Below are 27,924 nucleotides of genomic sequence, written 5' to 3'. Positions count from 1 at the left end.
ATTGTCCGCACCTTAAAGTTATTTTTATTTTGAGGTACCTACGGAACCATAATTAAAGCTAATTTGTTATTTACAACCATAATTAACGGCAGAAAATTAGCCTTTATGTTTGTAGTGACTCTATTGTTGGTTCCAGAGCCATATTCTACTCACAAGACCCGACAAGAAACTTATACAAGTACATATATAATGTAATGGCATACGCCTTGCAGTTTTACTCACTTAGTTCACGTTTCCATGGGGATCATAATCATCATACCAGCCGATAGACGTCCACTGCAGGACATAGGCCTTTTGTAAGGACTTCCAAACATCACGATACTGAGCCATCTACATCCAGCGAATACCTGCGACTCGCTTGATGTCTGCAGTCCACCTGGTGGGGGGTCGACCAACACTGCGCTTTGTAGTGCGGGGTCGTGGTTTACCTCTTTCTCGAAATTGGACCTACCTAACTGGACCATATGTCCTAGGTATATGTATTCGTCTAGAATTTAACGTTCAACGTTTAAGTGCAACGTTCTCAACTATAACCGGGTGGTGCAAAACATGATTCCATGGGGATACGGGTGTAAAATACGCCTATGATACTCACAAATAACGAGGCTAAAATTTTCAAAATCGCTTTTGTAGATCCAAAGATCCACCCACGACCTCACAAACTTTTTTCTTTTTGACCGATATAAAAAAAGGAGCAGGTTCTCAATATCTTACTTTAGAGTTCACAGTGAAGCATAAAAAGCAGATTAAATCCTAAAGTTTTAGGATCTAAATACAGTTCTTTTCCGTGGTTCTTTCAGAAACAGCTTTAAGTAATACGTCACTGTTTTGGCACCGCCATCAAAAGGATCAGAAGGTACCACGTATGAGTTTATTTTTCGCTTTTTAGTTTATTTTTGTGATTTTGAAGTCAGTTGATTTTTTTGTTAAAAAGATTTTTTATAGGTAATATTCGTAGTATTGTTTTCCAAAATCACATAGAATTTCAGAATATACACAAAATTACAATACATAACACGGTTTTTACACAGAATAATAATAATATTAGTTACCAGGATAATTTTCCTGCTTGGTGGCGAGTACGCTTTCATTTTGCCGTGAAATTTCATACCGACCTTCATTACAGGGGAGTAAATAAAATGTTTATATTAGATATCGTAACCTTTCATATCCACGGCTTTTTACGAGCTAGGCATGAGCTAGCTATATAAGTAGAACATTTATTGTTGGTATGCTGTAAAAGTTTATATTACACTTTTACTAGGCATATGCGACATATTTTTTCAGTTAGGGTAACGCGGAACTAGACCAGACAGGTCCTGGTTTGATTAGAGCAAGGTTTCTCAAAGTGGGGTACGGGAACCCCTAGGGTTCGCTATTCGACGGTGGGGGGTTCGCGACAAGATTTACGTAATGGTGGCTTGATAACTGATACTAAGTCAGAATTGAGGTTAAAATTGTCCAAAGTTACTCCTAACATTGCGACAAGAAACAAGCACACCCATAACATTAATACAAACCCATAACAATAATTACAAAGACTTTTCATTTGGTATTTTATGTGCTACCTTTTATTCAAATAAAAACCCCACTTGGAAATTTTAACAGGGGTTCGTGGATCGTTCGAGTCCTGTAAATATAAAAAAGATGCACACCACGACCATATACCACGACATAATAGAGAGAGATATATATCTCCCTCTGTCTCTGTCTTTCTCTCAGTCTCTCACTCTCTCTCTCGCTCTCTCGGTGCGTTGGAAACAATTTCGTGTTCATAATATAGAAATAAAAAGTCGTAATATAACGATTAGGTAGGCTTAGACTAAACTTAGGCTAAGACTAAAAACTTTCGCATAATAAAATATAGTCTGACTCACAATTAGCGTGCTTTTCTAGTGGTAATAAGAATTTTCAAAATCGGGTCAGTAAATCGAGAGATTACAACACTACAAGGAATATAGTTTATCCATAGAATATAGTAGTTTAGATGTACGCGAGATAAACGAATTAATTAATTACGAAAAGTATTTAGAGGAATTAATTATTGCCGTAAAGGTAAGGTTGATACTTGATCCGTTTCCTAATACATATTACACGTAATTGTAATTTGATTTAATTCTGAAGGGTACCTGTGCAAATTGAACTTCTATTTTCCCATCCTCATTTCAACAATAGAAACTATTTCGGAATGGTGTTTGAACATTATCACAATTCACTACACTAACCAATTTCATTTAAATTAATAGCTTAAGGAGACTCACAAACGAAGTGTCTAAATAGCTCGTCGCTAAATATTGAGCTTTTGAGCGTCGTAGAAATGTTTTAAACCTCGTAGTAGTCCTATAGGTCCTTTCCAGTGCCAGCCCGAAGTAAATTTTAGAATGGAGCGAGATCCAATTATGGCGCCTCTCCTGTTTGCTCCTAATAATATATACCAATTGTAAGTGCAAAGTAAGTATGGAACGTGAAGATCTCGACCATACTGTGGAGTGACCAACGTACTTTACCATATAGGCCCACTAGGATTCAGCGCTTGGAGCGACTGCTCCGTTCGCCGTATGGGAGGGCCGGCCCTGGTCCTTTCGATTAATAAATCATAGTGAGTGTCTAGTCTATTTTATGTTATTTAAAGTGTCACTAAAAGCTTGTCGAGTATTTAACTCAAACCCTGAACTCCTATGACAATACTTTTCTGTATAAAAAGTATAAATTCTGGATACAGGCCGCTCGCGATAAGATTTTTTTTATAGCGATGCGTCGTTTTTACAGGCTATTTTTTCATGATCACTTGGGCCAACCACCACCTCCCATCTGCTTACCTGATGGTAAGTGTAGATGTGGCCTAAGGTGTAACTGGCTTGCTTAGAAGGTGCGCTCTAAAGATGCCCAGGCTACAAGAAACATGGGCTTTGGGAGAAAGTGCCATACCCAAGTTATAGGTACGTATGAAAATTGAAGTAGCAATACGCTTAGTACTGTTTCTTTAGGAATGTTTTATTTCAATAATAATAATTAACGGTTTTGTACCACAATGTATCCACGTGTGGATTTTGCTTTACCCTTCGTATATATAAATAGACATACAGCTATTGTCTGAATTTCTACGATGTTTATTTAATTAAGAGATTCCTCTTTGTTAGCGTGAAACGTTTTATCCCAACATTTATCTCACCACACCTAAAAGTTGTATGTAATCGCTATTACTAATAAACACGAATATGTCAGCATATTATGCTTTTTAAATAAATCTAATTTCAATTTAAAAAATTATACATAAAATTTATAAGACGTAGAAAGATTATAACAAAAGATTAACAAACCTTACAGTACAACAAACTTAAGCAATTTAAGAAAAGGTCTAAAAGCACATTGCAAGAGTTAACAATTACAAAGAACTCACGTACAATAATAATCGTAAAATTTTGTAAATGCCCCAACTTTATTCTGAAATTGAACAATTAAATTTAACGATTTAAGTCTTTGCGGCTGTAAACCATAATATTTTCGCGTACATAATGACGTTTCTTATGGAAAATATTTCAACAATTTTTACGATAGCAAAACACAAAATTGTAATAAAAGTCAGCTTTACTGAGTAATTGGAATATTATCGTATAAAATTATATTACTGTATTTAATGACTTGAAAATTATATCGCAATTACCATGTTTCATAAGATAATTATCTAATAGCGGTACAAATATTTCTTGAAACTACCTACATGATGTGCTCATGATGCATTTTTTTAGTCAAATTCATCGATCTCCTATCAAAAAGTAGATGCACAATTAGCGATTTAAAACATCCCCACTCAATGAGTGTCGAACACAACTTCTTGGCACTCAATTCAAGTAGTCGCATTTGTAAATTCAACCTTAAACTTAATCCTTATGGTTGAATTTGCTTTGATTTGATTTGAATTGTCTATATTTAACATAACTTCCTGTAAAAATTCTATACCAATAATTCTAAAACTGTCAAAGCAAAATTGGCCAGTTTTTTAAGTGAAATTTTCTATATGATTGTGCGTCCTTTTATTATAAGAGGTCAATGGTCAAATCCTTTTAATACAAGAAAATTTTTGGTAAAAAGTTATATCTGTTAAATATATTCTTGTGGAATCTCTACCGTCTTTTGTTTTAGGGCGTAATGAAAGTGGTCTAAATAGTTGTGTAACTATTTAACATTACTTGGTAAATATTTATACAACTTATTTCGTCGGAGTTTCGAACTTTATTAATTCGCGATCTACAAATACTCTTAGTTCGTAAACCAAATAATTGTCCGGGGAAGTTAATTTCTTATTGTAATTGAATCGAGTACTTCACGCTGTGCCCCCTTTGGCCTTTTATTCATTAGTTCTTAAGTATCTCCCCTTGTTTGACCTCCCTTTGTTTAGTTACTTGAAAGTTGTTGACGGCCTTCTTGCTGAGTTAAAATAGGACGCTGCCGAGTGCTTGCGGATATGAGTGTTTAGTTTTGTTCGGGAATTGTTTGTTTATGTTCCTTAATAGCTTGAATTTCGGATTCGTGTTCAATTTTGTGATGTCGCAAACTCTGTAATAGCATTGTAAGTGTTGTAAGATAGATAAGATAGCGTCCATCTGTCTGTTGTCTTATCTTTAAAAAGTACTGAACGGATTCGCTTACGGTTTTTACTAATAGATAAATTAATTCATGAGGGAAGTAAAATTATAAAATTTGCCAAGGTTTTGCGTTAATTGTTTGAAATACAGCAATACATCACAGCAACGGCACCTTCACAAAATATTTTTATGTTTTACTACTAACTGTTTTACGCCTAATGTTTTTTTTCTGTTTTTGTTTCTTGTTTTTTTTAGTTTTTCATCATCATATTAGCCGATGAACGTCCACTCCAGGACATAGGCCTTTGTAGGGACCCGCCTGCAACCAGCGAATCCCTGCGACTCGCTTGATGTCGTCAGTCCATCTGGTGGGGGGTCGACCAACACTGTGTTTTCTAGTGCGAGGTCGCCATTCCAGCACCTTGGGACCCAACGTCAATCGGCTCTTTAAACTATGTGTAACTAAAGTATTTTAGTTTCTAATACTGTATAATTATAATATTCAGTGCACAGTAAAACTAACTATGGTTTAGGCCATATGCAAGGCCTAATTAGTGTAGAATATTAAACAAAAAAATATTGGAAAAGGAATATTCATTGAAAACGCTGCCTAATCCCTTAGAGATATAATAAAATAATGCATGGTAGGACATTACGCTTTTAAAGAACTAACACCTGAGGCCAATCAAGCCTAAAGCAAGTAAGCCAAGGAATCAACAAACGAGTGATATCAACGAATCCTACTAATATTATAAATGTTTGTTTGGATGTTTGTTACTCTTTAACACCGAAACTACTGAACCGATTTGATTAAAATTTGGGAAGAAAATAGATTTTACTCTGGATTAACACATAGGCTACTTTTCATCCCCGAAAAATCCATCGAATCCCAACGGATTTGTGAAAAACTAAATTTCACGCGGACGAAGTCCCGGGCGTCCGTTGGTCAGTCATAAAATAAAAACAATCTAGAGTCCTGAGCATTCACTAATGTCAAGGACCCTTAAATGGTATTAAAAAAAAGCTTCCAAATATTTTGAACATTTTACGCTTCATGTCGAAAGTACAAGTAAATCCCTACAACTTCGGACGGAGTGTCTTTGACTGGCGCAGATTTCCTTCGGCTTCCTTTTATTTTGTCTCAGTATTCTTTCAACCTCCAACGGATTTTCTTTGAAAGCCTCTTATCCTATTTTCTTGTCTGCGTAGCACGAGTAGTTTGAGCCCCGCAGCGCTGTTTGGATTTTGTTTGTATTTTTTTTTAATTTTCTTCAATAGCTCTGGAACAGATTTGTTTCTTTTTTTTCTAACTAAACTTTATTATTTAACCGACATACGAATACTGGCCCAATGCAGATTCACACTCGCAAATAAATAAGAAAATTCTCTAGTATGCAAGTTTCCTCACGATATTTTTCCTTCACCGTATGAGACGCGCAATATTAAATTTCTTAAATATCACGTGGTGAACGATTAGCCTAACCCTTCTCATTCTGAAAGGAGACTCGAGCTCAGCAGTGAGCCGAATATGGGTTGATAATGAATACGAGTTTAACAGTTCTTCTTAATCGTTCACTCTTGGTAGAGTGGTCGTGGTTGCAGCGATGAGCGACGCTTTCTGTGCAATGTTCCTCCAATTTTAGCGATTAGCTGCGTTATGGGAGCACTTCACCATGGATGATTGTGTGAGCAGCCTGAACTCTGGATCTTTTGTCTTCGACTGGGCCCTGCAATACCGACCGCTCAATTGTATCCTGATTTATGAAGACATGGCCAAAGAAATGAAATATCTGTAAATGCACAGTCGAAGAAAGTCTTTCTTTTATCTTTAGTTCCAATACAAGTTACATATGTAATATTATAAAAAGGTAAGGTTTGTGGTACTGTAGGGGTAATCTCAGGATCTACTGTAGGGATTTTGAAAATTCGTTTATCACTAGAAAGCTACGTTATTTTTGAGTGTTATAGGCTATATTTTATCTTCGTATTCTCACGGGAACGGAAACTATGCAGGTGAAACCGCGGGGCATCGGCTAATATCTAATACGTTGGTTTCAAACATCTACCTAACAATACCAGAAAGGTGATTGCTTTTTTTTTTTTTTTTTTTTTTTTTTTTTTATTCTTTGCATTGATTGCATTTTTAAAGTAAAATTAACTCAACTTGATAATATGAGAAATGATTTTTTGATTTTCGGGTTGAATAAACAATGTAGTGCAATGCAGTGTTGCTGTTTGTCGATCTTACTTGTTTATAAAAAAAGTGTAGCTGTACTCTCTTCTAAATTCAAATTTAAAATTGTATTTAGCTTAACTTAACAATAACTTTTAAAAGGTTAAGATAAATTAAATCCTCATTCGCACGAGAGCTTTTTTAACGGACGTTTAAAACACGACGCTTTTTTCGAGCAGTGTTGCATTTTCAATTTTGGGCGTTAGAAATAGACCTCCATTTAACTTCATACTATACTTGAACGCTCTTTTAACGCCCGTAAGAAAAGCTCTTGTGCGAATGAGGGCTTAGTTTCTAGCTTTACACATAAAATTAGCATTTGTCCGTTACAATATTGACTTTTTATAAAAATAAAGTGTTTTTGTAATTTTTTTACGTAAACTATATCTATAGCGTACAGCCACATTAATTTGTGGATAAATATCAACATCTATTGATAATCATATAAATTGGAATGTTACCTAAATTTATATGTAATAGCGGATCAATCACATAAGTTTGATAAATATAAAGGCACTGCTCTACTATTCTGTTACGCAGTAGAAGTATTTATAATAAATTTTATATTCCCAAAGTACTACAAAGTTCACATTGTCATCAAGAACTGCTAAAAAGTAAAAGGCACCATTCATCCAACCTTTTTAAAAAAAAAAAAGGCTAGAATCAACTCTATTCGAACTAGAATAAAAATATATGATCAATTGAAACGTACTAATTTATATATTGTTAATCAATACAATTATACATTGTTATTTTTCCCAATTTCCTAATAAAGAATTGCTCAATAAAGGATATTTGATATTTTTGTCAAATTCCTACGTAGTAATGAAACACCTCCTTTATAATAACCATACTATCAATAAAGCCTACCTTGACAGTGATCGATATACGTTATATTACAATCTATGGGAAGAAATAGAAATAATGAATTTGAAATATAATATTTCAAATAGATTTTCTTTGTAATCATTTTTTACAGAATATTTTCTTTTGAAAAAAATATTTTTTTACGCAGGGAAAATACCTATGGGTGATAACTTGTACAGGTAATAAAAAACAAAAACACTTCTACGCTGATCATTTTATTTAATTTACTTCCAAAAATATTTTTGTCATGTTACATTACACGTACATCAATTAATATTTAAAAAACATTGAAAATTTTATTTGGACAAATTTTATCTTGAATTTATTTATATTTGTAACATGTTACCACCGAACTCTGTATCTTCAGCAGGGTGCTTAAATGTAGTCGACAACTGCAGCTGTAATAAAAGATATTTTTTAAAAATTTGAAAAATTACCGATACTTCCGTTCCCTCCAATTAGACGGAAAAGATAATAACTTTTATTGTCCAGCGGGCGGGGATCGTACCCACGTCGTCTGGGTGTTGAGTTTACCCGTTGTCGCTCAGCTATTGAGATTTTTTAAAAAATATACATTTCTAAAAAGTCTACAGCCGTATCAATGATACGGGGCCCCCAGGCTACAGGGCCCCTTACATGTGAAAACAAACATTAGTAAAATGTAGGTAATTCACAATCTCTTTTTTCCCTTTGCGCCAAAAGTTGGAAACATTCTACAAAGATCAAGTCACTGTCAATTTTTGTATCTTTTTTGAGAAATTTTTACCAGTCATTTGGGCCACCCTAACTAATTTTGATACAGGGCCCCTCCACGGCACGCTACGCCACTGCGTTTGTGTGTGAAGCTGAAAGCATATGCAAAGCAAAAACATCTGTATACATTATCTTCTATAAGTAGGTTTGTTGGTTGGGTTTCTTTGCCGCACATTTGCTCTCATATCACTCTATATTATTATTTAACAACATTTTTCTTTTTATTTAATTCACACACACACAAAAGCCTTCGTGTTACTCACTAACAAATCTAAAAAAAACACTACTTCCTGAGGTTTTTTTTTATTGTCTACAAGTTAGCCCTTGACTACAATCTCACGATAGTAAGTGATGATGCAACCTAAGAAGCGGGCTTACTTGATAGGAGTAGGATAAAATCCACACTCCTTTCGGTTTCTACACGACATGGTACCGGACCGCTAAATCGCTTGGCGGTACGTCTTTGTCGGTCGGTATAGTGCGTTTATTTTTTTTATTTAATAACAATCTGTCTGCGATTTCACTGATGTTATGTCACAATGATGTATAAGATGGGGCTAACTTAAGAAATACAAGTTTAAATTTTACCCATACTTCTGACGGTTTCTACGTAACATGGTGCCAGAATGCTCAATCGCTTGGCGCTACGTCTTTGCTGTTAAGGCGGTAACTAGCCACGACCTATGTCTACCACCAGGTAGACCTAAGTTAAATCAAACGCAGGACCTCTCTGTTAAGTCTCTCAGGACAAATTGCGCCAGAGAGGTCAAAGACAAGTTATTGTCATAGATGTGATAAAAATTAACTTACGGCAATCATCTTTAGGTATACACTCATATGAAGAGTTTCTGCGGTAGCCTTTTCTACACACACACCGCGGTTTGCACACATGCTCAACTAAAGTGAAGCAATTTTCCGGCTCCACTTCCTCAGAACCGCAGTATTCTGAGAAACATGCTGAGGGACAGCGGTTCCATATCTCATTCTTCCTGGTGCAGTTTACAGTAGCTGTGAACAAAACAAGCAGACGATTTGAAGCCCAGTTATAGAAACCGTTGGTTTGATATTATATTATTGTTGCAGATCTTCGTCTTCTTCTTTCTTCTGGGCCATTTCAGCACTTGGCTATGTGATTGGCTGTTGTACATGAGTTCTTCGGTATAGGTCCTCGCTGGATTCACTCCATCCAGCCAAGCCCGCTCAATAAGCTTAGCAGGCCGCCCAGGTCGCCGATAACCTCACGGAGTGTCGCTGAGGAACCAATGTAGGTTGCACTGTCTTGTCTATTGTTGCAGATTCAGTCCGGTTCATTTTACGGACTCCGTAGTCAACAAGGAAGTCAGTCTGACCATCTATACGCGGTTTAGCTCAAAGACTCTTAAAATTAGAAAGCAGTATGTTGCCTCGTTATCACGAGTAATGTAGCACGAGTATGATTCGTAAAATCAAGTCACCAGTGGAAATCCATCGGCTTTTAATGACAATGATGATGATGATGACGACGAAGACGGCGACGACGACGATGATGATGGTAATGATGATTACAATAATGACGAATTAACATAAAAACACTTACGGCAGTCTGTTGCTAAGATACACCGTTCTTCTTTATCATTGGTCCGTAGATATTTGGGCTGACAGACACATCCTCCAGGGCAAGGCCACGGTGGTAAGCACGCCACTTGGAATATGCTGTCGTCTCTCGGACAATAGTTTGTGGGACAACCAAACTTGCATTGGGCATAAGTTTCATTTCGACCACATGGAATAGCTGCAATATATTATTTTGGTACAATCTCTCTACTTTCAGCAGCTATGTCATTGGATGTAGCAGTAGTGTACCGAGAAACCTTTGACAGGTGCGTTAATATTTAAAATTGAACGAGCGTATACCAGCGACTTAGTCCGCGTGACATTCAGTTTATCACAAATCCCGCAGGAATCATGCATTTTTCCGGGATAAAAATTATCCTATATGTTCCTCAATAACCTTCTCTATTCACCTAACCCGTTTGACGTACAAAGTTGAAATCTGCTAGGGAGGTAGTTTGTAGTTAGTAAACGACTGACGTCTTCTAAGAAAGGATTTTGGGCTGGATTAAGAAGTTCTAAGGGCAGACTAAGTCGCAGGCGTCCGCTAATTGATGATTATATACCTACATTTATTTTTTAACTTACATGGACAATCCTGCGGCAAAATGCAAATACCATCATCATTGAGAACATAACCATCCTTACACTGGCAGCCTTTGGGTCGACATTCCTTAGTGCAAATAGCGTTCGCCTTATTGCAGGTGAAGCATCGACTGGGACAATCCGTGTACGTTGCATTGCGATCACCCTTGCAAACTGTATTTTGTGAAAAGCAAATTATAGTATATTAAAATAAATTAAGGTGGTAAAAATTTACAATAAAAAACAAAATCAAATATATGAATAAACAAACGAGTTCAGTTTTAAAATGTTTTACTTAAATAGATTTAATTCGTTCGTTATTCGTTTTTTTATTATTGACAAGTTAGCCCTGGATTGCGATCTCATCAGTCTGATGATGATGATGCAATTTAAGATGGAAGCTAGCTTACTTGGAAGAGTCAAAATCCACATATTATACCTACACTAATAATATAAAGAGAAAATATTTGTTTTTGTAATTTTTTACGTAACGAATAAACTCAAAAACTGGACTGGTTTGAAAGGCTACATTAACAGGGAGTAAGCACATGGACTAAGTAAGATTTATGTCATCCCAATATCCCCACGAGAATGCTGGGAACTGCATGGGTGAAACTGCGATGTTCTGCTAGTAATAAATTGTACATACATTGTGGGCATTTCTCTTCAGGTATACAAATTCCGTTATCGTCTCTCTTGTATCCTTTCTTACAGTTACACCCAGCCTCGCAAGGCAAGAGCTGTATGCAATCCATCCGAGTGGGATCCCAACTGCATGTGTCGGGGGGACAAAGTTGCTTGCAATGTGCTGCCTCCTCATTTTCACCACACTGTAGATCTAAATTTACACAAAGAATACTTCATTATCAACCCATATTCGACTCACTGCTGAGCTCTTTCCTTTCAGAATGGTTAGGCCAATAGTCCACCACGCTAGCCCAATGCGGATTAGGAGAATTCACACACGTAGAGAATTAAAAAAAAACCTCTGGTATGCAGGTTTGCTCAACAATGTTGCACAGAACTGATAAATTGGAGGTGCATGCTCCGGATCGGATTCGAATCCACACTTTCCGGAGTCGGAGGCAGAGGTCAGTGAGCTATCACGGCTTAAAGAATACTTAGTTACTTATAAGTAATAACTTAGACTAGTTGTAAAAAAATAGATTGGTTGCATGTCCTCATGTTTTACAAATCAACAGATAAACTGATACTAAATAATAACCCTTGAAGATTAAGAATTTATTTCTTTACATTTTTTTTACTTTACAAATTAAGTCACTTTCCGCGTTTTAGCGTAGGCGAATTTTAATGCGATTTTCAGTAATTAAAAGAGTAATTTAATTGAATCTACTTATTGACTGAATTTTTGACAGCTCTTTTTTAATTGGTCCAGGTCTGGCTGGTGTGAGGCTTCGGCCGTGGCTAGTTACCACCTTACCGGCAATGACGTACCGGCGAACCAAGCGATTTACCGTTCCGGTACGATGCATGTAGAAAAAAAAAGAATTGTTGTACAATGCAGTACCAGAATTAAGAGATTTTGGTACTAGAAAGCTGATATATTATACTTCTTATAACAATATTTACTCGTTTCATAAAGTTTTATATAAATATTGATAAATTATTTTGTTAAATGAAAAGATTACTTACTTAGAACACATTTTCCCTCTTTGTTTCTGATATAATTTTTACGACATCTGCATGGGCGACATCTTATTTTGTCAACAGACTCCTGGGCCACAACAGTGTCAGACTGTAGAATGACTCCAGTACAGTCATTGGGTTCTTCGTATTCTCCACAAGTGGTATCTAACAAGTAACGGGAATAATTCGTATTTTTTTGTATAATATACTAGTAGAAGCCGCGCGGTTTCACGTGGTTCCCGTTCCCGTCGGAATACGGGGATAAAATATAGCCTATAGCCTTCCTCGATAAATGGGCTACCTAACATTGAAAGAACTTTTGAGATCGGACCAGTAGTTCCTGAGATTAACGCGTTCAAACAAACCAACTCTTCAGCTTTATAATACTAGTATAGATGTTATATCAAAAATCGCGGAACCGACGGGAATAAAACCCATGTCTCTTTAACACCAGCAGGCTCATTCACTATCTTTGACGTATGCTAGTTGACATGTACATTTTTTTTGAGATTCTATGTAAAAAAAATCATCCGCTGCTTACTGGTAGATATCACACAGTAGGTAGGTGACATTTGTCAATTGATTTGATGATTATTTTAGTTTATTTATTAGTAGGTTGATAATCAAGGCCAAAATAGTGATTAGGCCAGCAGAGTGTCGTCCATTTCCATTTTTCCATTCCATTTCCATTTTATGATTTATCACATTCTATAACATTATCTAATCAAATTCTAATATGATTTTCTTCTATGTAAATATATATAATCTCATAGATATGTCTCTCAATAAGTTTAAAGTTTTTGCACAATCAATATCAGCATACTCATAGATATGATCACGGTACACACATAAAATGATTTTGTTTTATCCTATAATACGTTTTGTTTCTCCTTTTTCCCGAACAAATCAATATTAAAGGTTGAACCGATTTTGGAAATGGGAGTTTCTCTGGAAGATAGTGAAAATTCATGGTTCACGTGGAATTAGTGAAACACTTAATTGCACGTGGGCGACCGTATTTAGAGCTTGGCAATTTCGTTCGTAACACTCCCGATGTTGCGCGCGGGGTAGGGGGCGTGTAGCGATGAATGAAAAACCCAAGAGTGATGCACGTCACTTCCCCGCACGCACGATTTCACACCCGCGCAGTCTTTCCGCCCGTCGCCCGCATACCATGGGAGTGTTATCAACGAACTATAAGTGCTTCCACGTTGCACCAATTATAATTACCTGGAACACATTCTCCATAGCTATCATATTTATAGCCCTTGCTACATCTACACGGTGGACAATCAACTCCTACTACGGCTATACAGAAGTTTACTTCTTCATATTTTTTTCCGCATGTTACTTCAACTAAAACAGATGAAAAACGTAGGTATAAAAGCTTATCTAAAAACTTATTAGGTATTATATAAAAAAACATAACAAATTATATTAAAAAAAAAACCGCGGCGTGTCGGGCCACGCGCATTATTGGGTTCCGTAGTCATAGATTAAATTAACTATAAACTTTAATGCGAGCGAGCTATGCTTGGGGTTTCCCTGCGTGATCAAATCAGAAATGAGGAGATCCGCAGAAGAACCAAAGCCACTGATATAGCTCAGCGAGTCGCGAAGCTGAAGTGGCAATGGCAGGCCAGATAGTTCGAATAGCCGATGGACGTTGGGGTCCCAAGGTGCTGGAATGGCGACCCCGCACCGGAAAGCGCAGTGTTGGTCGACCCCCCACTAGGTGGACCAAGGACATCAAGCGGGTTGCAGGGAGCCGCTGGATGCTCGCGGCTCGAGACCGTTTTGTTTAGTAGTCCATGCAAGAGGCCTATGTCCAGCAGTGGACATCCATCGTCTGTTAATGATGATGATGATGAAACTTTAATGCACAAAATGGATACCTGAATTGAAAAATGATGTCCTCAAATCAACAATATATTAAAATATTATTATGGTACACCTTTCCAACGATACCCCACACTATGGGTTCTCAATTTACATGTAGAAGAGGAGTTCTTTAATAGAACTGTTACAGTACCATTCTGTTTGAAAATATTAAAAAAAATATATATTTTTTTTAGCATTTGACGCTTGTTGACTTACCTTTAACACATTTGCCATCTTTATCTCTTGTATAGCCTTCTATACATACACACGGTGGGCAATTACTTGGATATATTGCAAGACAAATGTTTGGTTGTTCGTTTTCACCACAGAGACCTAAAACTACGAAAATATAATAAAAATAATAAAATATTTTACAAGGTGTTGCCCAAAATTGCTAACAGTAAATGTCAAGATTCGATGAAAACTCGATATTCGAAACACCGGGGTAAAATAAATATTTTCCCTATTTTTCGCGAACACATTTCAAAACCCGCGTGGTTCCCGTTCTTGTAGGAATACGGGGATAAAATATAGCCTATAGCAGTCGGGGGTAGTCGAGGCGTGAAAGAGTAACAAACATTCATATCATCAAAATCATCAGTTTTCGCAAATCTCGGGAAACCATGGATTTTTCGAAATAAAAGCAGCCTATGTGTTAATCCAGAGTAAAATTTATTTCCATTCCAAATTTCAGCCAAATCGCTTCAGTAGTAGCGGCGTTAAAGAGTAACTAACATCCTGTATGGATGTTACTTACTCTTTAAGAACTATTATGGAACTTTCGCGTTTATAATATTATTAGGATATAGAAGGTAACATAGTTACAGTATATTCGTATAATTACGGTATCAAAAATAATTTAGAAACTCACTTGTTTGAACACATGTGCCATTAATATTGTACTCGAAACCTTTTTTACATCTGCATGGTCGACATCTGATCTTCTCGACAGGCTCAATAACCGCTACATCGGTTGTAACAGGTCGTGGATAAGGAAATACCGGGCAGATATTTGGTTCTTCATTCTTTCCACATAGAGAAACTAATAACAAATAGAAACAATATCAAAGGTGAAGATGACATCAATGAACCGTCGGAGAGTGTAACGGAACCTTCATTTTCCACCACTCAACCCCTCTTCCAGCGCGCGTTGCGAGCAGCTGCGCGTCGTGCAGCCGCTTCGCAGTATAGATCGTGCCGCGTTGCAAGAACCAGCTCATTACTAAGGGCTCCGTATGGGTTCGAAACTAGTCGGGCATACTTCGATCTAATATCACGTGAGTTTTAGCCGTGTTTCATAATCAATTAATATCAAAGGTAACATTTTCCCTTGTATTACTGATACAAACGTTAAAATCAAGTTCATAGGTATAAAACCAATGTAGTTGCAGGTGCCTCATTAAGATCATTATGGATCGAATAAATCAATCCGGAGATATCATTCAGTATTTGTAAGTCTCGGAACGGCTGGTATCTAAATTTTAGTGTATGGACCGTATGGACTAGTAACGCTTAGTTTTCCCCTCGTAATAAAAAAACCGTGAAGCCGTGATAGCCCAATGGATATGCTCCGATTCCGGAGGGTGTGGGTTCGAATCCGGTCCGGGGTATGCACCTCCAACTTTTCAATTGTGTGCATTTAAAGAAATTAAATATCACGTGTCTCAAACGGTGAAGGACAACATCGTGAGGAAATCTGCATACCAGAGAATTATCTTAATTCTCGTGGGCCAGCATGGTGGGCTATTTGCCTAACCCCTTTCCTTCTGAGAGGAGACTCGAGCTCAGCAGTGAGCCGAATATGGGTTGATGATGATGATGATGAATAAAAAAACAGCTAAGCTAATTTATTTTTCTGTCTTAGAAAGAAAACCTTGGCAACAGAATTTAAACAGTATCGCCTTTTTAAATGCTGCTGACAAGGTTTTCTTTGCACAAAATCTGGCTCCAAGGAAATGAGGCATTATCATTAAGTGTTTATTAATTATAAATTGAGAGGAAATGTATTTTCCGACAGCAACGGCCATAATCTTCCACCAAACATTACCAAAACTAATCAAGAATTGATCAGAAACTGTTAATGAAATAACAACGCTTTTAGTTTTAAAAAAGCATACACAAATGTAAAAGAACTGCGTCGTAGAAATAACCACCGTAAAAACGTATCTTCACAGCCTTTTTTGGTAATATTGACGACTCAAATAACTTCCTTAATATGGTTTAATAATGAAAATAAAACGGACCATCAAATAAGTCGATCGTTTTTGAGAAAGTCTTGAAACCTTTATAAGCAAAAATGTATTTATCATAAACAAACCACAAAACTGTAGAGGCCCCACTACAAGCAGACGAGTTCTATAGCTTGGCAAGTTCGTTGATGACACTCCCATGGTATGCGGGCAACGGGGGGAAAGGACTGCGCGGGTGTGTAGTTGTGGGCGCGGGGCAGAGGGAAGGACTGTGCGGGTATGAAGGCATCCCTGCAGATAAAATACATACTTGGTGGGCACTTTTCTTCAGGTATACAAATTCCGTTTTCGTCTCTCTTGTATCCAGCCTTGCAGTTACATCCAGCCTCGCAAGGGATGGGCTGTCTGCATTCCATCTTGTTGGAATCCCAATTGCATGTTTCAGGGGGACATAATTGCTTGCAGTCTGAAGGTACCTCATTTTCACCACATTGTAGATCTGTGTTGCAAAGGAATGTAACTTAACCATAAATGCAGTCATAACTTAAGTACAGTAGAATATTGCCGTTTTAGCAATAAACTAAAAACAAATGAAGGAAAACTCGTGATCGCCAAGAACGCTATGTGGTTGAACGCGGTAAAGAAACTGGAATGGATGGATTAATTTATTAATCGCATATCAAACGCTAACTTTAAATTCCAGGATGGCAGGATGGTTCCAGGATGATGTTTAAGCAAACTTCAAAAAAATAGGTATTTGCTTTTCAATGATTCATCAACGCAATTACGGTAAAAAACTTAATTACATTGTGATACTTCTTATAGGAAAATCTTCTGCAAGTTTAATGACATATACAAAGATGTATGAAAGAGCTCTGTTAAGGAGTATATCTGCGTGATCGAATCAGATATGAGGAGATCCGCAGAAGAACCAAATCACCGACATAGCTCAACAAGTTGCGAAGCTGAAGTGTCAATGGGCGGGGCATATAGTTCGTAGAGCCGATGGACGTTGGGGTCTCAAGGTGCTGGAATGGCGACCCCGCACTAGAAAGCGCAGTGTTGGTCAACCCCCCACCAGTGTCGACAACATCAAGCAAGTCGCAAGGATTTGCTGGATTTAGGTGGCTCAGTACCCTGATGTTTGGATGTCCCTACAAAAGGCCCATGTCCTGCAGTGGACGTCTATCGGCTGATTTTAATATTTATACTCAAAATTTCAATGAACTATGGTCGAACTTCAAGCACTCTGAGATTAGTTTTAATCATAGTAATAACATAAAATTATTTTGTTAAATGAAAAGATTACTTACTTAAAACACATTTTCCCTCTTTGTTTCTGATATAATTTTTACGACATCTGCATGGGCGACATCTTATTTTGTCAACAGACTCCTCAGCCACAACAGTGTCAGACTGTAGAATGACTCCAGTACAGTCATTGGGTTCTTCGTATTCTCCACAACTAGTATCTAACGTGAATAAAATTTAAAAAAAAACATAACGTTAATAATTCATTAATTTTAACTAATAACTGTATAATCAAAATTAAAGAAAATTAAATTGACATTGAATCATAGACACGAAGATTTTTATTGCATGGTTTTGTAAAATAATATAAACATTCAAATAAGCGGTATTTTTTTTAAAATAACATTATTGGGTACTCCCAATCATAGTCAGAAAAGGTGTGTTTTTCTGACTATGATTGGGAGAACCCAATTATGTTATTTTAAAAAAAATACCGCTTATTTGAATCATCTACATAAGATGGCTTATTTCTATACTAGAACGGGTATCCGGGGCTGCTCTGATAGGATCTTGCTAGGTTAGACTGGTTGGATGAGTGAAGAAGTTTTAACTACTTTTATAGAACGTCCTTAACCCAACATCCATCGTTTACAAGTCCGGGACTTCACTCAAGGTTATTGGTAACATTCATCGTGGGAATTATTTGACCCGATAGGCTTTCATACAATAAATAACTGTGTTTTTTCCTTTAAATCCGCTTCTGATATCAACCCGTCTCCGACAATATATTATTTAGCTTTCACCTTATTATATTTACCTGGAACACATACGCGGTTGATGTCATATACATAACCCTTGATACATCTGCACGGTGGACAATAAATTCCTGCTAAGGCTATACAATAGTTTATTTCTTCATATTTTCCGCACACTACTTCCTCTGAAACAGATGGAAAGCGTATTTTAAGTCCTATGATAATGGTTATAAAAAAAATCGTAATACACCCAACAAAATGCTTACGACGTCGTGATAGCCCAGTGGATATGACCTCTGCCTCCGATTCCGGAGGATGTGGGTTCGAATCCGGTCTGTGGCATGCACCTCCAACTTTTCAGTTGTGTGCATTTTAAGAAATTAAATATCACGTGTCTCAAACGGTGAAGGAAAACATCGTGAGGAAACCTGCATATCAGAGAATTTCTTAATTCTCGAGACTCGAGCTCAGCAGTGAGCCGTATATGGGTTGATAACGACGAATGTTTATGGCTTGTAATGATCATGATCATCTTCATCCAACATTATGCTTATGGCTTGTAACGATCACTATTAATTACCTAGAGTTTAGGTTCTCAAAGCGATCTAATGTTTATTAGTTAATTTTCTGTACGTAGTGCATCAAAAACCTTTAACTTGAAAAAGTTCATGTCTCATTTTATTCAAATAAATAATATTAACTTACCACGAATACATGTACCATTAGCGTCTCTCTTATATCCATCAGCACATCTACATGGCTGGCATCTGATCTTGTCGGCAGATTCCTCAGCCACGACGAGTATGCTCGTATCTGACCTCGGAGGAGGTATTAAAGCGCATTCATTCGGCACTTCATTTGTTCCACATTTGGGCGCTAACAAAAAAAAAATATGTCTGAACAAAAAGTAACCCACGACACATGGCATCATAGTATATACCTTTCTACTATATCGAAAAACATAAGTCAAAACAAAAAGTAACCCACGACACATGGCATCATAGTACATACCTTTCTATGATATAATGTCGTCAAAAATTTTCCGTAAAACGATTATTAATTTTTGAGTAGAAATTCAGCCTATATTTAACAGAAATTGACAAGAAGAAGAAAGAAGAAAGATTTTTATTTGGCAAAACACAAAAAAGGAAATCATGAAACATAAATACAATACAAAAATATTAAGATTACTATCAAATTTTGTGAGTGCCCCAGCTATCCGAACTAGCTAGAAACTGTATCTCAGAAAGCTGGAACTTCCCTACTATATATAGTACAATCCTATAAATATTGTCATAAAAATATGTCCTTGTACGTTGGTGTTTTTGTGTGTTTATTTGTGCGTGTGTGTGTGTGTATGTGATTGATGATTTTACATTTACATAACTATACACTACAATGATGATGCTGGCCTCTTGATATACCTATATATTATGTAGATATGACAACATTTTGATATGTTACAACTTGCTATCGAACGTACCACTAATTAATACATGATGAAAAACAAAAACAGTTTCTCATCATAACATCAATTCAAAATCAACGTTTAATGGGAGGCGCTGTACCCTAGTAAGTAGTACGCAGTACATAGTACGTACTACTACGATTCATTTAATGCAATGCGTCCGATACTTACGATTTGGATATCGTCGATACCTCTTAACTAACAATTTTTGGTAAAAATTAATTTTTTTTTTTTATTTTATTCTTTACAAGTTAGCCCTTGACTACAATCTCACCTGGTGTTAAGTGATGATGCAATCTAAGATGGAAGCGGGCTAACTTGTTAGGAGGAGGATGAAAATCCACACCCCTCGGTTTCTACGCGGCATCGTACCGGAACGCTAAATCGCTTGGCGGTACGTCTTTGCCGGTAGGGTGGTAACTAGCCACGGCCGAAGCCTCCCACCAGCCAGACCTGGACAAATTAAGAAAATCTCAATCTGCCCAGCCGGGGATCGAATCCAGGACCTCCGTTTTGTAAATCCACCGCGCATACCACTGCGCCACGGAGGCCGTAAAATTTTGATACAGAAAGCGTCAAACAGCTTTTCCGGTGGTAGCCCAAGTCTTGTAGTACGTACATTAAAAACTTTTTGGTCGCATAAAACGACTTTTAGTGATACCTAAAAGATGTTTCTTGTCTCTCCTGTAAAGTTCGTCAGTTTGCACGTATGAGCTATCACATCTAGACCGATGATATGTGGACGCATGGCGTTAGAGATACCTAAATCATGGTACTTCAAAGTTATACAAACCTAGAACACATACGCCATTTTGGTTTCGTATATAGCCACGAATGCATATGCAAGGATCACAACGAATTCCAATTGCTAAGGGACAAATATTTGGTCTTTCATTTTCGCCACATATAGCTGAAAAAACACATAAACTAAATTATTATCACAGCGAATTTCGATATTCAAGAAAGTTCACTAAATCGCCTCCCACTGTGGACAAGCTAATAGGGTAGTTGACGCATATCAAATTGAATATAAACAATATTAATTTCGTATAGTACATGGAATATGTGTCCGAAATTTATCGATATTAATTAATAATAGCTAAGGATTTCTTGTCTTCCCATCGCTGCTTTGGTCTACCGACTTTTCTTTTACCTGATGGACCCTTCCATTTGGTTGTTTCTAAGGCGGCCTATACCCAAAATGGGGTCCATATCCCAAATAATTTAGATCTAAGTTAACTAACATTAACTAACACTATATTATAAGTACATTTGTAAAAAAAAAAATAAAAAGAATAATCACTAACACAATGTATAATGTAAAAAACTGAGGATATTGGAATAAAAAGGCTTTATTATTATTATTATTATTATTATTATAAGGATTTCTTGTAAAATGAATTTCTTAATTTAAAAGTTAAGTATTTTTTTTAATTTTTCAAACGTCAAAAACGCGTCCATGTTATGACGTCATAATGTTACTGGATGCACTAAACGTCAAACTAACTATTAACTAATATTTTCGTCAAACGCTGCGTTTGTTAAAGATTTGTCACAATGACGTCATATAGATATAGACCATCATGGGCAAAATTCAATGAATTAAAAAAAAACAATTTGAATTTTGGCCATGGCCAATTTTTTGAATCACCATGATAAATTATAAAAAACAACATTAAATTACAAAAAAAAATTTAAAAAAAAAGTGTCAACTAGCCTATTAAGACGTTGATACTTACGGCAGTCGCGAATGGGTATACAGATACCACTCGTTTTATTTCTTGCATATGACTGTTGACACACGCACCGAGGTACGCAACGGTCGGAATCAGCGAAAGAGTAAGAGGATTTCTCATTACAATTGTCCGTAAAGCCAGGCCGGGTGCAATTATTCCATACTTCGAATGGCATACATTTGGGAGGCTCTGGAAAGGGAAATGTATGTGTGTCCATTTCCAAATTTCATATTACGTATGATTCCTATAATATTCCCGTATGGGTTTGAATATAGTCGGGCATACTCGGACGTTGAATCACGTGAGTTTTAGCGGTGTCTCATAATCAATTATGATCCCTATAATGTTAACAAAATGAAATTTTAGGAATTACATTCTAATGAATGTCTCTCAATAATGCGGGCTACAGAAGTGGCAAGTCTAGCAAGTTCGTTAATGACACTCCCATGATTTGCGAGCGACCGCGACGGTGGGAAAGACTGTAAAGACACGCGCGGGTGTGAAATCGTGCGTGAGGGGAAGTGAGGTGCATAAGTCGTGGGTTTTTCATTCATCGCCACGCCCCCCGGCCCGCGTGGACCATAGGGAGTGTTATGAACGAAGTTACCAAGATAATTTGAATTGTGTAGTTTTTACTGTACAGTCGAACTATTCAGTTTTTAATTATTTTGTAGTTATATAAATTGTATCATAAAAAATGTTAAATCATTAGTTTTATGAAAATACCTTGTATTTAAATTAAAATTACCTGGTATACATTCGCCATTGCTATCATATTTATATCCCTTGATACATCTACACGGTGGACAATAAATTCCAGCCAAGGCTATACAAAAGTTAATTTCTTCATTTTTTCCACAGATAGCTTCAACTAAAAATATAAAAAAACTTCAATTACAAAATATTATTTCGTAATTGCTCTATATATAATTTATCTTGACTGAAAATATATAACTGAAAGCAATATAAATTCGCCCGAGGATAAGAGGTAAATAAATTTGTAATCCACCAAATTTACCTCTTGTTTACCCACATCGACAACTGGGCCTCTAGCCATCTTACGAGGACATATCGATTCTCTTTCTACAACGCTAACGTTAACAAAAAAAGAGAGATCCGAACGAGATCGAAGTTCTTTAAAATTAAATATAAAATAGCATATTAAACGCTATATTCAAATAAAATCACGTTTAAAATAATGCGATACAAACAAGAGCCTATTATATTAACCCTAATATCTAACATACAATTGACACTTTCAAATTTGTTTAGAAATCTATAAAGAAATGAAAGAAATGTTAATATCATTCCCATGTTTTTCCTTGCTTCCTGGCTACAGGCCCTGTTCTTTATTATGGATTTGAAAAGCAGTAAAGAATTTAACTTACTTGGAACGCATACTCCTTTACTATTTCTCCTGTATCCCTCCTTACACCTGCATCCTGGCAGACATCTGATTCTTTCCACTGCAACGTCGTCAATGACAAGTGGTCGCGGAAAATTGTCACCGCAGTCAGAAAGTTCTTCGTTTTCTCCACACTCTGATGCTGGAGACATCAGATAGGTTATAGAGGTATACTTAAATGAATTTTGACCACACCAAGACCATTGATTTTTTCTTCTCTTTATCTTTGTGGAGTGGAGGGTGGGGTTGAAAAAGTTGGAGATGTGGTATGTGGTAGTTGTATGTGGTGCTTTGTAGACTCTGTGACCATTGTCGCAGAAACGCTAATCATCATCATCATCAACATATCAGCCAATTGACGTCCACTGCAGGACGTAGGCCTTTTGTAGAGACTTCCAAACATCATGATACTGAGCCACCTGCATCCAGCGAATCCCTGCGACTCGCTTGATGTCGTCAGTCCATCTGGTGGGGGGTCGACCAACACTGCGCTTACTAGTGCGGGGTCGCCATTCCAGCCACTTTGTGACCCCAACGTCCATCGGCTATGGGAAACTTGGCGACATCTTTACGTCCGAAGTTCCTCAGTGCCTGAAAACAAAAGTCTTCGAACAGTCCTAAGGTTCCGAGACTTGGTCGCTAAACGCTAATGGTAGATCAAAATTGGAGATCGCGGGGATGCCAAAACCCTGGAAAATGCCATCGTGACTTATCTCGGTTTGCTAACCGGCACATTGGAAGCCATCCCAGGATTTTACGCTAGTTGACGCGGCAACCTCTCGTAAGTGGCTATCCTACAATTGGGCCCCGTACTACCTGCGGTTGGTCAGCGACGCACTGATCCCGCTGCTCTCAAAATTGAGCCACCCGGCGCCTAGACAATTTAAGTCAGAACCTGCTACTGAATGCAGCACAACTATACAGACCCACTCAAAATTATAAGTAGGTGATAAGAGATAGACACTCTAAACGTCTCCGTCGCGCAGTCGCAGTGGTATGCGCGTTGGTATTACAAGAATTGGTCCAGGTCTGGCTGGTGGGAGGCTACGACCGTGGATTGTTGCCACACTGCCGGCAAAGACGTACCGCCAAGCGATTTAGCGTTCTAGTACGATGCCGTGTCTACTCCCAACAAGTTAGCCCGTTTCCATCTTAGATTGCATTATCACTTACGGTGAGATTGTAGTCAAGGGCTAACTTGGAATGAATAATAAGTATAAAAACAATGTAGGCAGAATTCAAAATAATGTTTGACTTACGGCATTGAGCAATAGGTACACATTTTCCGGAGTCGTCTCTGCGGTATTTGCCTTTGCAAACACATCGTGGTTTGCACTCGGACTCACTGCCTGAGTCCCAGCAAATCGTTGGCTTCACATCTCTGCACTGGTCCGAGAAGCAAGGCGCGGGGCAGGAGTTCCACACTTCGTTTTCTCTTGTGCAATTGATGGGTGCTGAAGATAAAAGCTTTTTAACTTTCAAGTAAACAGATAGTTCCTAATCTAAAATCTAAATGGGATGCAAGGCCGCGAAGCAGTTTACTGTTTAACATGTGTCTTAACGATGGAGACCATCGTTGCGAATGTGTTTGTTTATCTGTTTGCTTTTATACCTTACTCATTTACATAAACGTTAAAGTAGCATAGATAGGTTGTCTGAGTTATTTGGCGATTGTTTGATAAAATTTACAATAACACGATGTGTTGAAACGTATTCTATAGGGTGAACTAACAGTATCGGTTGACACAATATTTGGAATGTTTAGTTTTTATGTTCTTCAATGTTAATATTTGAATGTGATGTTTATACGTACGAAAACATAAGGCCATAATTTATATTTTTTTCTTATGACAGATACTGCAGTATACCTAATTACTGCTAAAATGTTAAGTACATTTCTCTCAAGTCTCAACAAAATGTCTAGACATTTTGTTTTATTTATCAGGCGTCTGAAAAAATAGATACATTAACAAAGTAATAGGTATAGTAAAAAGTATGACTTACGACATTCTGAAGCTAGGATGCATTTTTCACGTTTATCGCTGTCCCATTTGTAATTTTTCTTGCAGGCACACCCAGATGGACAATATATTGGAGGGTCACAAGCGATTTCACCTAAATTGTCATTTTCTGGGCAGTTTAAAGTCGGACAGCCAGCGTTGCAGTAGACAAATATCTGATTTTCCTTACAAGGGTTTCCACCTACAATAATTAATATTCTTACTTACTATATATTAATTTATATTGTTACAAAACCACATAAATAACAATAATTTGTCTTAACCATGCTACAGATGTGCCATATGAACTGAACAGTCAAACTGTTTAGTTAAATCGTACGTGTATAGTGTCCATCAGTTTTAACTGTACAGTTTTTTATGTGAATTTGATCAAAATTTCGATTACATAAAACTGTACAGTTAAAACTGCACAGTAAAAACTGAACGTCTGTAACGCGGATTAGGGCACTATAGACAGTTAAATCGTCAGTGTGTAGTCGAATGGTATTACAACACACTTAGTATTGAGTAGTGCAGTGTGTGGACATACAGGACAAGAAAAGACACGGGCGCAGCAGCGCGAGGAGCTGCGTGGTTGTGGAAAAACGCGAACTAAATGAATGGATTGACTTACCTGGACAGTCCTGCGGCAAAATACATTTCTTGTCGTCAGACAGAAGATATCCTGGTTTGCAACCACAGCCGTAGCCTTCCCGACATTCCGAAGAGCAAACGCCGTTTGGATTTTGGCAGGTCGAGACACACCGGTTCGGACACAGCGTGTATGTTGTGTTTCGATCAGCCTCACAAAGTTGTTCCTCTGAAAAATTTATTGAATCTTTAAACCTAGTGCACACTTACTGTTCTGATCTTCTTTTACGAATATAGTTAATGATTACAAACTTACCTGTCGTTAAAGTTATATCATATTAATGCGAAGGGTTATCCGAATCGATAACCATATAGTTTACTACTTGTAATCTATGGTAATACTGGTGATGTAATGGGACTGAATATTAGTAAAACCAAACCAATGGTTATAGCAAAAACTGAGGTTCCACTTCCCAAAATATATCTACGTGGACAGACGGTTCCAGCTTTTAATAAATTAAAAACTTGGGCCGATACTTCACATCTGACTTGGACCATCAGGAAGAAATAAAATGCAGAATTGGACAAGGAAAGGCTGCATTTTATAAAATGTCTATATGTCTGTGTCCTAAGAGTTTTCCTAGGTTGATTCTAAAAGGTAAGATACCCGGAAAACGTGCTCCAGGAAGACACCGAAGAAAGTGAATAGATGATGTCAAAGAGTGGACCGAGTTAAGATACACACAGCTTAAAAATATTGCAAAAGACCGGAAGAGTTTTCTACACATGACCGCCAAACTTCAGCTGGAAGAAGGTGCCCTAATGATGATGATGAATCTAGACGACAAAACCGTACCATAATAATTTACAATACATATTATACGTCAAAATTTGCTTTATTTTTGTGACAACATTCAATTTTATTATCAGGTATATAGCCCGTAATAAAGCAGAACAGGCCGCCTCATTCCTATATGAGAAAGAACTTTAGTGATTGGATTCGTCACGTTTCTTTAATGCTAGTTGGGTGGGTGGATATTGTTCTACTCTCTAACGATTCATATCAGAAGACTACGATAACTGTCTCTCTAGCCAAGTAGTTCGTCGATTATATGTCTACGATCAATAACGCTTCGAAGATTAAGTATTAAAAGTAGAAAGAGAATCGATGGGGCAAGGCGTATTACCACTGACTTCAAAACAGCTATTTATTACCTCATTGAAGGAAAGAAAACTATCTGAACCATCATTGTCACGCAACATCAAGTAAGATATCAGTCAAGATGAACTTGGAAACATCAACACAGACAGTTTTACGAGAAACTCTAACAATGGAGGGTCCAAAGTTTCAAGCTACCAATTTAAGTCAAGTCGTTTTCACAAACATTTCGTAGTGTGTACTCCTAATTTAACACATTGGCCTCCTTTCCCGGATAACATATAACCCTCGCGAGGCGCAATTACACCGATTGGTCGCTGGGACCGAGATTTGCGGCCGGTGCGGAGGGTTGGGTGGGGGCAAGTTGGCGTGCATCGGTCGTAAATACCGAAGTCTCACCTGGAAACGTAATTTCCTATTTGCGGAGATTTAGATGTGTAAATTAGACATTTGTTTTCGATGCTTTCGACGTTTGTTCTCTGAAAACAAATGTCTTGTCGAGCTTCCTATTCTTTACTTAGTCAATTATTCGATTTAAAAATCTGCTAATACGAGTAAACAAACATCTTAGCAAGTAACACGCACCTTTAATAATATCGAAACCATAAAACACTGTACTTCGCGTATGTCAGAGGTGCCCTTGAATACGCAATAACATCTGGTTACACATCTAAAAACTTGCCATTCAAAGAATTTAAAATACTTAATAGTTATGAGGAAACTTGCAGACATTACAAAATAACTTGGCGCTATTTTAAAAATTTTAATTCCCTCTCCAAAGTTTTTGACGAACTCAATCTTGTGTGAAGGACCGTCCAGCCGTTTGTACTGTAGGTTTTTCCTTCTGACGCAGTCAGGTAAAAAATGCTAATATACCTTCATCCTTACCCATCTATCCATCTATATTCGGTCAATACGATGTGTATATTAAAAGATTATCGAGTGAAGATTGATCAAAACCTAATAGGTTACGATAATATTGATCACTTGAACAAATTAAATATATCCTTAAGTACTTTAGACTATTTCAATACAGAATATCGTGTATATAACTGAATAGTCACTCACTTGTAACACAAACACCGTTCTTGGCTCTCACGTAACCTTCGATACATTGGCACGGACGGCATTTGACGGTCAAGGTGGCGGAGGGATCACTCAAGTCAAGATTCTTATAACAGTCCGTATATTCTTCGTTTTCAGGGCACTCTGGAAATTACATTAGACA

The 27,924-nt window shown here is 37.2% G+C and overlaps 1 protein-coding gene across 1 annotated transcript in view; it reads right to left on the bottom strand.

Annotated features, from left to right (window-relative positions):
* Positions 1 to 7,891: 7,891 nt before the first annotated feature.
* LOC112046643 (zonadhesin) overlaps positions 7,892 to 27,924 on the bottom strand; it is a 74,505-nt gene continuing 54,472 nt past the window's right edge. Inside the window, exons 40-60 of the mRNA XM_052884015.1 lie at positions 27,765 to 27,905; positions 25,581 to 25,766; positions 24,951 to 25,148; positions 24,206 to 24,400; positions 22,930 to 23,088; positions 22,290 to 22,412; positions 21,545 to 21,730; positions 20,599 to 20,715; positions 19,043 to 19,213; positions 18,400 to 18,522; positions 17,645 to 17,803; positions 16,642 to 16,830; positions 15,014 to 15,184; positions 14,359 to 14,481; positions 13,492 to 13,617; positions 12,268 to 12,426; positions 11,264 to 11,452; positions 10,618 to 10,788; positions 10,016 to 10,210; positions 9,250 to 9,447; positions 7,892 to 8,084 (exon numbers count right to left, since the gene is read on the bottom strand). Coding sequence (XP_052739975.1) covers positions 8,062 to 8,084; positions 9,250 to 9,447; positions 10,016 to 10,210; positions 10,618 to 10,788; positions 11,264 to 11,452; positions 12,268 to 12,426; positions 13,492 to 13,617; positions 14,359 to 14,481; positions 15,014 to 15,184; positions 16,642 to 16,830; positions 17,645 to 17,803; positions 18,400 to 18,522; positions 19,043 to 19,213; positions 20,599 to 20,715; positions 21,545 to 21,730; positions 22,290 to 22,412; positions 22,930 to 23,088; positions 24,206 to 24,400; positions 24,951 to 25,148; positions 25,581 to 25,766; positions 27,765 to 27,905 — 3,302 coding nt within the window. The 3' untranslated portion in view covers positions 7,892 to 8,061. The remainder of the gene's footprint in view (positions 8,085 to 9,249; positions 9,448 to 10,015; positions 10,211 to 10,617; positions 10,789 to 11,263; positions 11,453 to 12,267; positions 12,427 to 13,491; positions 13,618 to 14,358; positions 14,482 to 15,013; positions 15,185 to 16,641; positions 16,831 to 17,644; positions 17,804 to 18,399; positions 18,523 to 19,042; positions 19,214 to 20,598; positions 20,716 to 21,544; positions 21,731 to 22,289; positions 22,413 to 22,929; positions 23,089 to 24,205; positions 24,401 to 24,950; positions 25,149 to 25,580; positions 25,767 to 27,764; positions 27,906 to 27,924) is intronic.

This window comes from Bicyclus anynana, chromosome 10 (genome assembly GCF_947172395.1).
Source record: "Bicyclus anynana chromosome 10, ilBicAnyn1.1, whole genome shotgun sequence".
Lineage (NCBI taxonomy): Eukaryota > Metazoa > Arthropoda > Insecta > Lepidoptera > Nymphalidae > Bicyclus > Bicyclus anynana.
The sequence above is the reverse complement of the archived record's forward strand: the minus strand, read 5'-3'. Positions and strand labels throughout refer to the sequence as shown.